Raw genomic sequence first — 17045 nt, 5'->3', positions numbered from 1 at the left:
TGTCCATTATCACTTCGAGGCGAAACTATAGGACCACATGCACCAACACTTCATGGGAGACACAAAGAATTGCGATCTTGTCACAAAAGCGAGCCTCCTTGGTGTTGATGCAACCTCGAAGTAGAGAGAGAGCGCTCCGTAATGATGATGACAGTTTCGCACAACTGACGAAATATTAACACTGCTCTGTAAGCAATTCAATTACTAAGAGAAACGAAACGGAAAGGAGTGAAATGAAATGAAAGAGATGGAGAGAAAGCGATGGAGAGAAAGCAACTGCTGAGCACTGGCCAGGAGGAGCCCACTGCACAGCTCACACCGAACAAAACACTGTGAACACGAAGGGTGCTGTCATGTCTGAACGCACGAGTGGCGCCATCTGCGATTCATGCTTCGAAGCAACGAATGTCGGCTTCTGTACCGAGAAATGCAATGCAATGTGGCCACAGCATCACAATTACACCCCGAAACCACCTTTCTGCACTACACCACTTCTCCATGCGGTCGTAGCATGCCGCTGCCGGCGGTGGTAAAAGCTAGTGCAGACGCTCAACAGCAATTAAAGCTGTTTGTTAACAAGCAGCGCACTATGACAGGGGATACCTAATTAGCATTCAAGGTCGAAAGGTGGTGTCTGCCCTATGACGATTTTAGAACAGCGCCTTGCGGCCTCTGTCTCTAAACATAAAAAAACCAGCTGTCGATCGTTAAAATGGGTTAAAATATGGGAAGCGACCCCCCCCCCCCCCCCCCCCCCCCACCTTTGAACACTGACTAGGGCTCCTCTGACGTGTCACGCTACACTTCAGATTGAATCCATGACACCCGAGAGGAGCACTAGGTGCAGATATCATGCATTGAGCACAGTTTAAAATCTGAAAAATTATTGTCGCTTTCAAGATAGAGGGGATCGCGATTTAAAGGAGGCAAATTCGGATGGAGAAAGAAATAAAAAAACAAGTGTTGGTAGCTGGGTAAAGCCTGTAGAAAGGCAGCCAAACTCAATTTCGGAACCTTCGCAAACAAAAGCCTCCGGCAAGTGCAAGGCCATATTTGCAAATGGAAACTAAAGTCCTCCCGGAGGGCCCCTGTCCTCTCAAAAGTATGGGCAACCTAGGACTCGAGAGGCTGAGGAAAGGGCTCTCCGGAGGAGGCGGTGCTCTCCGACTGGGTGGAGGATACTGGCACCTCCTCGGAGGTGCCAGAGCTGGCAGTGGTGACGACTGAGGATTGAGTCAAGCTGCGGAGCGACGATCGCCTCTGCTGCTCTCGCCGCACAGCAGCTTCCTTGTCCCATGGCTTTGCCTTCACTCGGTAGAATCGCGTGCCGGCTGGTACTCGGTACCGGTTTTGTGGCTGCAGCAGAAAAACACGATTGCTCAATTAACTATGTTCCGAAAGAATTCCCCTCTGATTGCTACCAATGTGCGATTCGAGCTTCCCATCAATGGGAACTGACAGTGACCAGTTGCCAATGCTGCGCGTCAATTTCTTGTTTGTTTCTTTGTCCCTGGCTATACCAATGCCAGCCTGAAAAATTTTGAATTTGTAAAAGATTATGGGGGTGGGTGTTAGCTGTTTTTATTTTATTTTTTATTTTTTTCAAGTATCAAGCGACTTAAGTTTTTCAAAACATCTGCAATAACTTTCAACCCATGGAGTTTTGCCCATAAATTTCCATCACGACTGTTGAATATCACGTGAAAACACCAGAAAGCTTGCCGTTTTGCCCACTTTGAGTGCTTCAGAAACATATTCGTGTAAGTTTGCTCGAAGCAAGCATGCTCCCGTGCTCTTGCGAAGGGATCTGGACTTTGATGTCAGTCTTGCTGCTGTTTTTGCAACGGTTCTCATAACAGCTACACTGGTACATAAGCCGAAGTTGTTCCATTTCTTTGAAGGCATTAAATGCAGCAATATAAAGTGTACGGTTTCAAAACGCTGTTTCCCTGCAAAGCCGCTATGGCTGTGAAACAGTGCAGCCGCAGCTGATGACCACATGGGCAATTCCCCTCCCCCCTTCTTTCTGTGGGACAATATACCATCATTGATGCAGTTTTCATACAAATAAATTTTTCTCCCACGTAATGTGAGACAAGATTTATAATATTATTAAGACAAGTAAAAAAATTAATTGATTTTACAAGAAATTCTAAACAGTGGCAGGCATGCTATATCCACCTAGTTCCTTTTTCTTTTTTTTTTAGAAGTAGGCACTCTCCTTTCCGAATATAAACATTTACTCATCCTCTCCTTACAATATCTGATCAAGAAATAATAACAAATAGTAAGTCAATGGGTCCTTACTATTACACAATCAAAAGCCAAAACAATTTGCTACAGGGATTTTGTCGAAGCATATGCGAGACCTTTTTTCCCTCGTGAAAGCTGTGTTTTGCCTCCTGACCCTGGAAAGCACCCCGAGATTCCTACCACTCCCTACGAAAAAGTCTCGCCAACATAACACAGAATAGAATTCAAAAGCAAGAATACAAGCGGTTTTTTGTGGCTAAACTAAATTCAGATATCGTTTATGAGAATTTAAGTAACCACAAGGACCCCACACTCTTGGCAAAGCAAGAGCTGTTGCTGTGACTTAGTTTGGGCACAAATTTAACCGAGTAAACCATCACAAGTTTATTTAAATCCACTGGGTGACAACAGCTGCACACCAGAACATGAGGATTTCAAGCCAGGGTGGTAGAGGCCAAGTCACGGGCTCAAACACAACAGAAGCCGTCAGTTCAACACTAATCTCTGATCGTCTCCACAACTTCGAGTACCTTCTCACCTTGCGAGCTTGGCAGAATTCTTTCTCGACAACCTCAGCCAGGACCCAACCTTTGCGAACAGTGCCAGGAGCTGGCAGGAAAAACGTGAAAATAGAAAGACTTCAACGTCTCCAGTCGGCCTCACCAAACAAGAGTTTAATTAATGCTTGCACACAGCAGTGAGGAAAAGCAATGAGGCCTGCACAAACTGCTGAAGCAAACAACCACAACACAGGCTCAACACTATACAATTACAGGCTCATGTTTCGAGTAACGGAGCCCTTTTATAAATTCAAAGTGGCTCAGTTGAACAACAGCCAGCATATTTGCACCCACACTACGCTCCTGTCAGCACTCTGTGCATTAATAAGGTTTCCCTGAACTCAACTTCACATTGTTTGAACACCTTTTGTCCTACTCAAGGAAAAATGATCGAGAGCTGACTGTAGTGGCGACCTAACATTGCCTGCGGTTAGAGCTCTACAAGAGAAACCTTCAGTGATTTATACCAACTTTTTGCTAAAGCAGCGCCAGAGTTAATTTCACTTCACATAACCTCGAACTGGTATCTATACAGTCAAGCCCGGTTATAACAAACTGCGTAATTCAACGCGATTTGTTCGCTATATAAAGTATTTCGCTATAACCGGACCCGTTTATAACGAACTTCAGTACCAAATTCATTATACACGATGTCCAGAACAGCGCAGTGAAAACGCACTAACTAAAGAAAAACCGTGCCGCTCACCATGAATCTACAAAAGAAATTTATTGCAGATAAATGCTCACTTATTTGCAGTAGGCAGTGATCTTCGCTTGAACACTGCGTTTAACTCCATCAGCGAGAATCGCACTTTCCACACGCGACATCATTTCCACAAACTCCAGTCAGCTTCCCTGTATTCCGGAGCAGTATCGGCGCAGCAGATCGGTAGCAGCGAGGGCTTCGTGCAACGTCGGGCGAGGGCGATAGTCTTCCGGCGGCGGCTCCTCGGTCTCTTCGTTCGCACCAGGTGCCAGCATGTTGGCAACAATTTCCGAGTCCAACGGGCTCGCTGTCAAGGCTACGTTGTCGTCAACAGTGAGAAAATCATCCAGGGCAACCGGTGATGGAGTAGGTGATGGACTCCATCACTTTTCTGGTGATGGAGTAGTGGTCTTTAAATCGTTGGAGCCAACCACTGCCCGCCGTAAACCCCTCGACGTCCAGGACGAAGGCAAAATCTTTTGCCTTCTGTTGCAGCATGGGGCCAGAGACAGGCAGATTTCGCGCGCGAACGTCCAAGAACCATTGCTACAGCGCTTTCTCTACTTGGCCATAAGCCGGCTTGCGGTGGCGAAAGCCGTCACCATTTGGTCGTTCCTGTGCATTGCCTCTGATGGCCGACTGTTTTTTCAAAATGGTGCTTAACATGCTCCGCGGAATTTTGAAATGCGCGGCAACGTCAGACCTTTTTTCACCGCGGCCAACGCGGCGAATTATCTCCAGGTTGTCGGAAAGCGGTAGGGCACGCCGCTGCTTTGTCGTCATCTTGCAGGATGTAGCGCCGGAATGCAAGTCAGCAGCAACGTAGGCACGTCCGGAATCCTGAGGATAGCAGCAGCACGACTTGCAAACGTGAACAAGGAAAGCTCCGAGGATGCGGGAAAGTGTGCCACTGACGCGTTTGTTGTTCGGAGGCTGCCTTCCCTTCGAAGATTCTCCCCTTTCCTTCGCCCAAACTTGAAACCAGTTCTGGCCGGTGTTTCTCCTTTCTCGAAGCGCAATAGGTCCGGAGCTGCTCGCACGTCTTTGATCACATGGTAGGCAGCTGCCGAATAGGAGCGCTGCAAAAAGAGGCTGGCCGATGGCGCGGATTTTAAAGGCTACTCACGCTACTCTGGGCGATGGCCGCGCATGCGTACAGGAGGGTCCCTCGTGAAAGCTGCTGTGAAGCGCCCCTCCTGCGTTTTACGGAAGCGCGGCACAGGCCGAGGCCGCCTGGAGACAACGCGGAATCAGCACAGAAGCACCCTAGCGGGCGTGTGACGACGTGTGCGCTGTGCGAGACCTTGGGGAACGGAGCCATCGCCAATCCCCCTCTCATCTGACAACGGCATGCGCTAGAAGTATTGCGGCCTGGTAGCGTGGGCTGCCCGGTGAGTACTCGAAGCCGGCACAAAGGCCCGCCCGTTGGCGGGCGTTTGGCGACCGATCGCGTGCGCTGAGTTCGCTATATTCGATGTGTAGTTCGTTATAAAAAATACATTTTATATGCATAATGCTAGCGGAAATTCGAGTGTTCGATATAAAACATAATTCACTCTATCAGAGTTCGTTATATTCGAGTTTGACTGTACAGGTAGCCACACAAAACATTTTTGTGCTTTTCACCTGCTTTCTCTTCAGGCGGCATTCGCCAGACTATTCCCGGTCGTACATAAGCATATTGCATTTATCCCCCTCATGTCACATCTTCGTGGAAACAACCTTCTCAAAAACTAGCAGATTGTCTTTTCTTTTCTTTTTTTAAAGCTTCCCCCCTCTGCACTCCAGCTCTCTACTGTCGTGCACCCCAAGCTCAGCCCACCTGTATGTCGGTCGGCCACCGACTGTACTATAGGACTCAAATTTGCTCAAATTTAGGAAATACTAGCCAAGAAATCATGCTATCCAGGAAAGTATCGACTGGGATTTTAGTATATGAACGTATCAACAAGGTAACCATGGCTCAGAGAGCGACCAGAAGGCAAGATGAAAGACGAGCTATTGGCACGGCATTAGCAGAACAGCGCCTGTGATGACCCACCTGTCTTGAGGCCAAGTGTGTCGAGGCAGTCCGTGTGCAGAAAGTGCAAATTTGGGCCGAGGACGAAAAGGACATAGTTTTGGTGCCCTTCGTCATAGCAGAGAAGCACAACGTCACCCGGCTGGCAACTGGCAAGGGAACACAGACAAGAAGAAAAAAGCACACATCTTAAGTTTGCAGCGCTTGTATGCTGTATGGATGCGGTGGATTATGACACTTGAGTAAACTATAAACAGGCTCGCAGAAACTATTAAGAGTGGCATTTGAAATACATGTGAGCATTTGACCAACCCAAGCGAACATCTCTCAACAGTGAAATGCAAAGAACCATGATGCATGACTGAAGCATCCCTTGTAATACGCAAAAGAAACCACCATCCGAAAAAAAAAAAAAAGGCCGATGCCCAGAGAGCAAACTCAAAAAGTGGCTCACGTGAGGATGGAGACCTTGTCGATGGGAGCGGTTTGAAGTTGCGAGCCAAAGTTGTCGGACATGGCCATCTGCATTTGAATAAAGCGCGTGAGGCTCGCACTGTCGCGGCACATCAACACAAAGGAGTCAATTCACAGTCTATCAAGCCTCCAAGACCAATGGGAAATGGCACAAAATTTTCCACTTCTCTACTTTTTTTCTTTTTCGACTGGATCTTCACCTCTACAGCAACAAAAATGTTATTGAAATATGCTGTACGCATTTATAAGATGTTTTTTCTGTCTCTGACCGGTGAAAATTGCAAATGAATCGCAGTTACGGTGATCCTGACACGTCCCCAGTTCCTCAGGCTTCCAGCAATGGAGTGCAGCTATCTTAGTATCGCCCTGAAGAGGACCTATAGAAGACTGCAGCCTGTGTCAGTCGCAGTGCTGCATATCTCTGACGAAAACTAATAGCAGCACATGAGGCAGTGAACGAGGCAAATGAGAGGATAAATTTCCTTATAAACAACTTTACAAAGGTTATTTTTCTCAGCCTTCACATTCCCTGCAATTACCATCTCTCATCTTCTACTACATACTATTTATACTAGACTTTTCAGTGGGGTTATACCCTTCTGTGCAATTCTAGTTTAATTTTCTGAAACAAACAAGATGAACAATGTTTGCTATTCCTAATTTAATTTCTTTGTTCCTATTTATTACTATTTTTTAAATGATCAGATATCAAATTACATGACATTTTTTTTTTGTCACATTCGCATTACAAAATTTCAGTATTCACACACCCCTAGCCTCTAGTTTTCGAAAGTTTTTCTTAAGAGAAATGTTTTCATGTGAGGAGTTCTTTATTTATTTAAAACCTTTATTTTATTTAAAATGGTCTATTAGCTTTGCTGCACAGTAAAAAACTTTGTGAACATGCCGGTATAAAAACTTTAGCACTTCTCTCCAATTATTTAATCCCTTGGATAAAACTCTAGAAAGGTGTTAATTGTAATTTCTTCACAAATGTACTAGCTAGATTAAAACAAACTGCGGTTATAAAATGGGCATTAGAAGTTGCATGCCCGAGTTAAATTTTGCCACTTGATGCACAAATAATAAAAACTGTTTTAATTGCGCCACCCCCCTTGAATAAGAATGCCTTAACGATGTTTTACTAGGCATAAATTTGTGTAGAGATGGACGAGCAGTAATGACAGAAGTGTGTGTTTCTGTGTGCCCAATACGGAGTTTCTGTGCATTGTATCAGAGCGAGAACACCAATCTCATCAAATTAAGGTACATCCCCTGTTACGGGTCCAAGCCTCATCTGCTTCTGACGAAATCCCCTCAGAATTCAAATTAGCATAGTGAAACAAAAAAAGGTCCATTGCTTTTGGTCTAACGCCAAAAAGGTCTAATGTCTTTTAGGGTCTAATGCCTTGTGTCAACTTACAACTTGCTGCTGAAGTCTGTTAACTTCTTTTTGCTTGTCAAGCAATTGCTGCAAAGAGAAATTGAATTGAATTCAATTCAATTGAATGCTTTTTCTGCCAAAACGTTGCAAGAAAGAACAAGACTTCAAAACATGCATCCTTGAGGAGCAAGAAAAGTAACCAAACAAAAGGATATCACAAGCGCAAATGGCTAAGAGCAAGTATCTGGGAAAAAAACAAAAACAGCTAAGAGACACTGGACGATCGTAAACAGCACATCAGAAGGTATATAAGCGTTGAAGATGAACAGCACTTACATTCTTCAACTCCAGCATTGTGTCAGCAGAGTAGGGCAGTTTGACAGTGGATTCCCTGATGTGGAATTCAGCAAAAGAAAAAGAAAGAAATTAATAACAATGGTAGCTCATCCAGGAAATACAAAAATAAAGAAAGATGCGCACATAGCTGGGTTACAGCAGCTGAAAAAAAAAGTGAGTGGAGTTCTGAGAATATTTTATCAAAGAGGACAATGTGGTATTGATCAAGGCTAGATGCAAGTAATGACATGCAAAAAACATCGTATTTTTTGCAGTACTCTGAATTTAGAGAATGTGTGTAAGATATGCCACCAGTAAGGAAAACAAGAGAACTCACTACAGGAATACAACCAGTAACCAAGTATTGGGAACCTACGGCGATGAAAGGTGGCAGTATTCAGTCACTGCCAAGTACATTTGGAAATTCTTGAACATCCAGAAATTTTTAAATATCTATATTTTGATTTGAATATGAACTAAATTATTTGCATGTACATAGTTACCCAGCTTTCCAACAATTAAACAGTGATGCTAGCTCAGGACATAGCAAACCTTAGTTGAAGTAGACTCACATCATGCTTTCTCCGCAGGGGTCCACTTTGGCCTCCTCCAGGGAGCAAGAATCCCCCGCTGCAGTGTCCAGGTCCTCGATGGACTCTCTCCTCTGCAAGCGACGCAGGTCGACGACGTTAGAGTGACAAGCTAAAAGGCACACACGACACTCAAGTTCTTACAAGCTTGACGGAGCTGGGGGCTCAGTACCCCTTTACACCAACTACCACCGCAATTGGTTTCGCACTTTTAGAAACTAGACACGAAAGTCCCGTAAAAGAGATGCGGTATCAAAACTTTGAAACTTAAATTTTGAGTGCCAAACAAAATGCCACACTGATTTGAAACGTTGTGTTGACTGCCCGTCACAGATGCTTTCCCTTAACAATGCAATATGCACTTTCCAAAAAGCAACGACCCAATTTCGATCTGGAAAAGATCGTTTTTACATCAACAGCACTTCACGCTTAATTTAAGCACAGTATTTGATACAGGCCTGCGCACTGGCCACTCGAGGCCTGCAAGGTGCGGGAAGAGGCCAGCCACCGCGCGGCCCGAAATTCTCACCTTGAAATCCGGAAACCTGCTCTCCAACTCTTGCTGAAGCTCTAGCCTCGTCTGTTCTTTGGCTTTTTGGATTGCTTCTTCATGGCAGTGTTGAATCCTTTGTTTAGCACAGAGAAGAAAAAAAAGAAGCCACACTTCAAGCAACGCACAAACGAGCCAACCACCAAATACAGCACGATCTCGACGATGCGGACACGGTTGGTACGACTTTCTGACATGCTACGAATTCGCGAGGTTGTCTGGTCAGAGCATGTTGCCCACAATACATGTTGCACCCCCAACTATACTCACTGGCTGAGCTGCTGCTCGTGCAGGGCGACAAGCTCCTCCCTGAGCGCCTGCTCCCGCTGGGTACACTCCTGGTGAAAGTGTGCCAGCAGCTCCTCCTTCTCCAGGGCAAACTGGTTATGGAGCTGCTCCTCGATGGCCTGCCGCTCCTGGAACAGCATCTGGATCTGCCGGTCCTTCTCACAGATGCACTGCGCCACCAAAAGCAAGGGAGGCCGGCACATGAGTCTCTGTCATTCGATCAGTGCCTACCGTTCCCTAAGAATAAATCCTGAGCACAAACTTAAAACATGGGGCATGAAGTGTGTTAATAAACATCTACACCCCAAAGAAACACTGTGGGTTATGTGGTTATGTCCAGCTGTGCCCTTTCTGACACTACTTTGAGTGTCAACAGCCTTCCAGTTTTATCTTGAACAATGTTGGACTATTTTTAAGCCAACACACGCCACTTTAGATTTGGAACAATTCTTTGAAGATCCAAGCAGTGCGCGCAAGGTTAAGCACTTGGTGAAGCCCCTAATAATCATCACTGTCACTTAGTTTTCATCTGAAATGTACAGACAACCACATTCCAGAGCTCACTAAATAAAATTACTCAGACACAAACGGCTTTCGACAGCTCATTCTAGGGCCACCCAATAATTTGAACGCTTGGAAAATTCGAACACTTCTCCCACACTTTTGAAGGCCAAGCGAACAAGATTTTACTGTACACTGCTTTCTCCAGACTGTGCTGCCATAAATGTGACGTGGCACCAAAGGTCACTGCACGGTACACACACATCAAAAAAGAAAAAAAAAAGTAATGTGGCTGCGTCAAAGCATGCAGTCCCTTCCTCCCCCGTACCTCATTGAGATCTTGCACTTCTTCCTCGTGACTTCTCTGGAAAGAGTGCAGTCGCTCGAGCAGACTCTCCTGCTCCAACTCGTGCTCGAGGGTGACCTTGGCGAGCGCCGCCTCATGCTCCTGCTGCAGGTTGCTCTTGAGCTGCACAAGGTTGGACAGAGACAGGTGATGAGAAAAACTGCAGCATCTGCATATGCGTCTGCAAGAATTCCAGGAATTTCTCGAATTGCGTAAAACAGCGATCTTGACTTCTTTTTCGAGCTGCATATTGCTTCAGATGACGACGACAGTGGTGGTGACGACGTGGTGTTAGGACGGCCAAGATAGGCTTAGTGCAACTTTGCTTGGAGATTCAATACAGTAAAAGCTTGCCTACCAACTACGAAAACTTGTACTTTCTGCGACAAAGCAACATCTGCGCACTTTTCAGTGTGTTACGGTGGATTTGACCAATATAATACTTGGAATTTAAAAACGTGACCAATTACTAGGTCACGCATTAAGGGAAAGCTACCCTTAGATGCAGCTTTTTATTTTTCGTGCTAACTGTAATCAAGAACCAATGATGTGAAAAATTACGGAGAATACTTAAGCTCCGCCTTTAGGTGGATGGCACGACAGTGTAGGCTACCAGACCACATATAAAGCCCTGCTTTAAACAAACTGTATCGATGTGCCTGCGTGTCGTAGGGGTAACGAGAATGCAAACTATTCTGGCAGGCTGATTCTGATATCGCCCTTCCATACGAAAGGAGAGACCCAAGTTGGAAGCGCCTGCCAAGCGGAATGTCAGGCAAGACTATGTCCAACCCATGTGCTGGCCATGCCAGTTACCATATGCTACTGCCCGTCAGTGACACGCTTATGATTTTTCACTCCCAATGCCAACACTAGGTTTTCGGTGAACGGGGCCTCTTAACACTATTGTGTTAATATATTATCAGACTAAGAATCGTACGAAAGAAATTATAACTATAGTAAAATCTTGGTGATACGAATTTCGGGATGATATGAATTCACAAACTTTCGGATGTTCCAAACACTCTTCCGCACCATTACGAATGCACGCGCGAACTGCAATTGCAACCTCGAGCACTATGCGCTGCCAGCCCACTGTTGCCTCCGTGCATTGCGGGTGAAGGAGTGCGGGGTAAAAGCATGTGGGTGGAGGTACGGTGCAGCCAACCCACCGAACTGAGTGCCAGAGCAGAGTCGCTACGCAGACTGTCTGCGAGCTGCGTGAGCTGCTGCAGCTGTTGCTGGTAGAGATGCACCTCCCGGTGGGCGTCCTCCAGCTTGAGGCGTTCCACTTCCAGCCGGTGCCGGTGGTTTTCCTCCGCCGACTCAAACTCCCGCCGCACCCGGTCCACCTCGGCCGCCACGGAGGCAGCCTGCACGAGTGACGCAGTGCCATCAGAAGACAAGTCGCTTGCTCCCCAGAATTCGTGGGAAAAAATTTGGGGGGCACTTAAGACTCCTTAAGAGCGATAAGGCAAAAGCCTTTGGGGCTGCTTATACTATATTGTTTGTTTGACAGAACCCATCACTACTGCAGAGCTTATGTGACATCACATGCTTTGTACCTTCTTGTCTCTAAAATTATTACCAAGATAAGAAATACAGTCCATGAGCAATTCTTAGGGGGCTCTCTAAGGCACAGTCGGCAAATGGTTACATGATCTTGAGTGTTCAATGGCTGTACTGTCGTTTGCATGTCACGAACAAGCATGTATGTTTGGACAAAGTCAAGATGTGAAAGCGAATCTGCTGCTGCGGGAACTACACCATGTCCTTCATACAAACAACTTGAAATGATAAGGCAAAGATTACAAGAGAGATAAGAAAACCGATAAACTTCTGAAACCGACGGTCCATGGGCATTAATCTTCGTAATGAAGCCTGACGGCTGTAGTCAAAGACCAATCTAAAAATCAGTGGTATGCTACTGTACGTACTTTGAAGTAATTTGCGTAAAACAGGAAGCGTCTTTCTTGTCTGTCATCAAAATGCAAGCTTTGACGGCGCGAGAATCGCTCAGTCAGGGCTGCGGTGCCTTTTGTTATGGGTATGAGCTTCTCACCCTATAAAAGCCGCACCATTTTCTCCTGCCCACTGTTTCCCGCGTAAGTCTATGCTACATATTTGCGCATTCAGGATGGAAGGATTTACGAGTTCCGCATACTTTTTTTTTTTTCATGTTTCATTCAGTCATGCACTAGTATACGAGCTTTGACAGCAAACAAGAAAGAACGCTACACGAGTTCGCAACTGCACATGTGCGATGTGTGAACCCAAGGAGATTATAAACCCCACCACTTAAAGGTATACTGAAAAAAAAAAAAAAAAATTGCCGCAGAGACTTCCAGCGTAGACGGTAGCTATCGCATTGGGAGTGACCAAAACTATCCACTTTATGAACAGAAATGAGCGGAAAGCAAGTAGTTTAATGAATATTTCTCAAATCGCTGCACCTAGCGGGCTCCTATAAAAGCTCTGACAAAACCGGATATCACGTCACAACTATCCTCATCGCAGCCGGTTGCACCTGTTCATTTTTCCTTTCCCCCGTGGAACTCGCAAAGCGCAGAGACAAACGCGTTTTTGTTTTTTGCTGCTCGTGTTCCTGCACACATCGTTCCCTCCCAGCGCAAACAATTGACCGCAATATGCGCCCTCCGTATGCGTCCCACTCGGCCTCCCTCGTGTGCAGCATTCCACACTTCGCAGCATTATGCATGGCGCGACGCGGGGGAACCGAAACTGCGTGTAGCCGGTCAACCAACTTCAGGTGCGAGGACGGCGGCGGCGGGATCGCGGGACCATGACGTTGCTGAAGGTGAATGTGACATCACACCCGTCGACTCACAGTCGGGAGCACGCTGCCTCTCACCCGGCGGCTGCTCAGAAAACGTCAAAAATACAGCCATCCGCTCAAAACTAACCCGAATTATGTGTCTGTACTAGTGTAATCGTGTCTTAAGAATGCAATTGTGGTGCTTTCTCAATATTCTTGGATATTTGTTCAGTATACCATTAAAAGGCTCTCTTCTAGCTTAAATTTTGATTTATTTAATCAAATTCTCAATCTCTTTTGCACCATAAACGTTACATGGACAAGCACGACGCAGACCCTGCACTCGACTAACACTGACTGGCTATTCTAGCATATTCAATTGCTACACGAGTAGTAACAACCACAAAAAGAATGAACAGAAAGCAGTCGAAGGAGGAGGTGTTGAGGCATGGGGGTTAGGGCATGGGCCAGGTGGGCTAGGGTGGCCCCACCTTTTCATTTGCGAGCCGTTCCAGCAAGGCCTGGAGGGCCGTGTCCATGGCAGCGCCAATGAGCGATGCCTCCTGGCTCAGCATCTGGCGAGCCGCCGCCAGATCCGAACGCAGGGATGCGGCGTCTGAGCGAGAGCTGGCGCAAGCCGCCGCCGCCACCTCACACAGGCCGGTCAGGCTGCGTCTTAGCTCGAGCCGTTCAGCACGCTCCTTCTCAAGTTCCCTCTGCACGAGACAATGAAGACCACTGAGACGACTTGCCATTGAAAGCAGGTCGGCATTCTCCCTCTCACCTCGCTAGGGTCTTCTGAAAAACCTGTGGCATTTATCCCCTACAGTGCGAGCAAAGTCGATACCGAATGTATTGAATTTAAATGCTATGGCAAAAAATTAGAGAGCCACTTAAGCTCCACTTTATGATTGTAATTTAGTAGCAATCAGTGGTCCTCTATAATTATGCACATGCTAATTAAAATGCAGTCATAAGATATCGCTTTGAGTGAAAGACCTCAACATACCTGTAAACCCCTACATTTTCCCCCGCTCTTCTAGAAGGCCTAGTCGGTAGCATGTCTGGCTCACAAACTAAGGACCACGGGTTCGAGCCCCTATCTAAAATTTCTTTTCAAGCAAAATGTTGCTTGTTACGCCCTTCGAGACATGCAGTGACCTTCAATTCGCATTCCATGTCACATCTTAGCCACTTTTACTCAAAGCGCGACGTCGAGCTTAGTGCCAGCGTAGTGGGGTTTGAACAACCACCACCCCCAACGAGGTCACCCAGTCAATCAATCAGAATTTTTTTTTATTGCTGCCAACTACGTTTGAAACGTCTGATATCTCAAATGCTTCATTAATAGAGTTAAATAAATGCATACATCAGTGCTAAACACTTGCATGGGGTTCTCAAGGGGATTCTTTGGCTGTTCAATGTAAGCAATAATTCGGTATATCCAAGTTCAATATACCTGGTATCAACCGTAGTCTGCAGTAGAGTGGAAGCTATGAGCGCTAGGTGACGCCTTTCAGTTTCTTCAGGTTGGCCTGATAGCACGTATAAAACAGGAAGACAGGGCTCTTGAAGAGCAGCCGGAAATTGATTAAAATAGCAACTGCTTGAAAATGACATTTTAGTCTTTCAGTTTCTTCAGGTTGTACTGACAGCACGTGAAAAGCAGCTTCAGCTCACTGCCTTAAGGGGGAAAGAGCTCTTTAAGGGCGGCCAAAAATCGCTTAAGACAGCAATTGTTTGAAAATGACATTTTGGAAAGCTAAAACCCATGTCCTACGTACCTAGTAAATTATTTATTCCCCGAGTCATTCACTTACAAGGTGCAAACGAGCCGAATAAATCCCCTCTCAGTTCATTTTTTCCCGTTTCCTCAAAACACAATTTTGATGGTTTGCTAGTTTACAAGCAGGATGTTTTTGTATCTGGAGCAGATAAAGGAATTAGTTTTACTGCAGGATGCTCCTTAGTGATTAAACTATACAATGTCTGGAACAAAGCTTTCACTTTATGCTAGCCAAATGTTTTGTGTACCCTTTGAACGGCTTGTCAAACGCTTTTTCTTACACCAAACTCCAACAAGTTGTAATATGAGTAATATTGCCTTGACCGAAAATATAATCCTACACTGCATTCCTTCAAGCCACGCGTTAATATAGTTTCCTGATTAGTGGATTATTCTCTATTGTTTCTATAAACAAAGAAGTGAAAACGTTGAGTAATTTGAAAACTAATCATAACAGAAAAGTAATTGACATATTTAAAATCTGCATGAAAAACTAATAAAGAGTGTGCATTTTCATTGCATTTAGCTTAAAAATAAACAAAAACGTTCCAAAAGCCTTGCCCCCTCCCCTTAACGTTACCCTATCATTTTTCCCTTCCATACCTGACTGCACTGTCCCCAGTATGGCATTGCAATGCTCACCTGAACGGCAAGGAAGGCGGCGTTTTTTTCTTCCAGCTGGCGCTGGAGTTCGGCGCCCATGCCCATCGGCTGGCTCGCCCCTACTGCGGCCGACGATGCTGCCGCAGTGGTGGGCAAAGTGGTGACACCATTGCTGTCCGATATCGATGAGGGCATTGACTCATCTATGTAGAAATCAGCCGTCTGGAAGTCCTGCGAGGCATGGCCCTGGGGTGATGAGAAACGGGCAAGCAGAAAGGAGAAGAGAAGAGAAAAAGCTTCAAGCGCGGAGAAATTCGCGAACAACCGTGATTCCCCCACCAGCTTTGGCCATGTCAGGCAAATACTAAAGACAGACCCCCCCCTCAAAAAAAATAAACTATTGGGCTATGAAATTTAGCCTCTGAGTAACTGGGACAGGTAAGCAAGAAAGCCAAATGCATATATAAAGACGTGACTACCTGACAGGTTACTGGCAAAAGCTCAAATTTAAGTAATAATGATTAGGCGCCTGTTGTAAGCAACTACAGTCCGGTTATTCCCAGTATGAAGTCAGCAAAGGAAAGGCAGGAGGGGTCAAGCCAGGCACAGACATAAGCGTTTAGATCATCCAAAAACAACTCCAGAAAACTGACAGAGTTTGCCGAATCCGGTCTCAAAACCCCTTATCCGGGGCCAACCAAAACACGACCACAATGCCATTGCTACGGGCACCATACCAGAGAGTCTGGGGAGCAAAGGACCGTGTCCGGGGGTGCCACCATGCCCAAGATGTCCGTGGTGACTGCTTTCAGGCTGACCGATGACTGATCTTCGGTGACTTCTTCAAATTCGTCATCAGAGGTGGCCAATTTTGGGGTGCGTTCGTGGTCTTCAGATGTGGCACCGTCGTGGCAGTCTTTTTCTCCAGTACCCTGCAGGGAGAAATAAAGCATTAAATGCAAGAGAAAAAAAAAAGCCTCTCATATTATAAAAGATCATCTGCAGCAAGACAATGCAGACCTCGGTTGTTTGCACAGGCCCCTCAGTTTGACACTCTGTAGATTGCAGAGGTCGTTGCTGCTGCTGCTGCTGCTCCTGTTGCTGTTGCTGCTCACAGCCAGATGACTGCTGCATGCTGGTCGATGCCTCGGCTTGTGCCTGCGACGAACGTTCGCCACAGTGTTGAACACTGCCCGGGCACTGCGGCATGATTGCTGGCAGCAGGAACGGCTCCGGGGCGCGCAGCAACTCCGACATTTCCGGCAGAGCATTCCGAAGCACTTCCAGGTCTTCGGGGGACAGGGGAGGCAGATTGTCATCAAACGACCTGGGATTCCGGGTCTGCAAAATGTGGGCAGAACAATGACACACTACACTAATAATAATAATAATGATAATAATCAAGAGCCTCACCACACTAATGGAACTTCAGGCAGCAAATATTTTCGCTCATAAATCATGATTCTGAACATATCATTTGATTTCATATAAAATAACTCTGCGCACTTACGTAATGCGTTATATGTAAATTCTCGCCAAAAACTTTCAAAGAAACTTTGCAGAAAGGAACTTGCTAAAATCCATGCTATTATTTCCCCCGGGATCAAGGAATGCAACATGGGTAAAATTAACATTTTTTTTTTTTTTTTTCACAGACATTGACTTACAGCATTTTAAAGTTGTCATTCCAAGAGCAGAAATACAATCCATTTCTGAAGGGCCAGCTTCGAAATCTCACAATTCACCTTGTGTGATAGACAAGATTGCATTTTTACTTTTACTACTTACCTTTATGTGAACAGAAACGGATGGCATGCATTTTATTAAGTTTCGTGCAGCAAATTTTTTCGAATACTCTCGACAAAAAGTTAC

General features: G+C 45.8%; 1 protein-coding gene across 5 annotated transcripts in view; it reads right to left on the bottom strand.

Moving 5' to 3' along the window:
* Window positions 1-752: 752 nt before the first annotated feature.
* Atg17 (autophagy-related 17) overlaps window positions 753-17045 on the bottom strand; it is a 40133-nt gene continuing 23840 nt past the window's right edge. For 4 of the 5 annotated variants that reach the window (XM_084578371.1, XM_084578370.1, XM_084578372.1 and 1 more), the window contains 15 exons: window positions 16194-16514; window positions 15911-16105; window positions 15213-15419; window positions 13276-13500; window positions 11181-11381; window positions 9991-10131; window positions 9144-9331; window positions 8853-8949; window positions 8306-8397; window positions 7734-7788; window positions 7437-7484; window positions 5994-6061; window positions 5561-5688; window positions 2792-2862; window positions 753-1356 (listed from right to left, as the gene is read on the bottom strand). In XM_084578371.1, the coding sequence (XP_084434497.1) occupies window positions 1114-1356; window positions 2792-2862; window positions 5561-5688; window positions 5994-6061; window positions 7437-7484; window positions 7734-7788; window positions 8306-8397; window positions 8853-8949; window positions 9144-9331; window positions 9991-10131; window positions 11181-11381; window positions 13276-13500; window positions 15213-15419; window positions 15911-16105; window positions 16194-16514 (2280 nt within the window). In that variant the 3' untranslated portion in view covers window positions 753-1113. The remainder of the gene's footprint in view (window positions 1357-2791; window positions 2863-5560; window positions 5689-5993; window positions 6062-7436; window positions 7485-7733; window positions 7789-8305; window positions 8398-8852; window positions 8950-9143; window positions 9332-9990; window positions 10132-11180; window positions 11382-13275; window positions 13501-15212; window positions 15420-15910; window positions 16106-16193; window positions 16515-17045) is intronic. The other variant, XM_084578369.1, reaches the window with a different exon arrangement.

The sequence above is a fragment of the Amblyomma maculatum genome, chromosome 9 (assembly GCF_055883805.1).
Source record: "Amblyomma maculatum isolate TAMU_Amacu chromosome 9, ASM5588380v1, whole genome shotgun sequence".
Lineage (NCBI taxonomy): Eukaryota > Metazoa > Arthropoda > Arachnida > Ixodida > Ixodidae > Amblyomma > Amblyomma maculatum.
The sequence above is the reverse complement of the archived record's forward strand: the minus strand, read 5'-3'. Positions and strand labels throughout refer to the sequence as shown.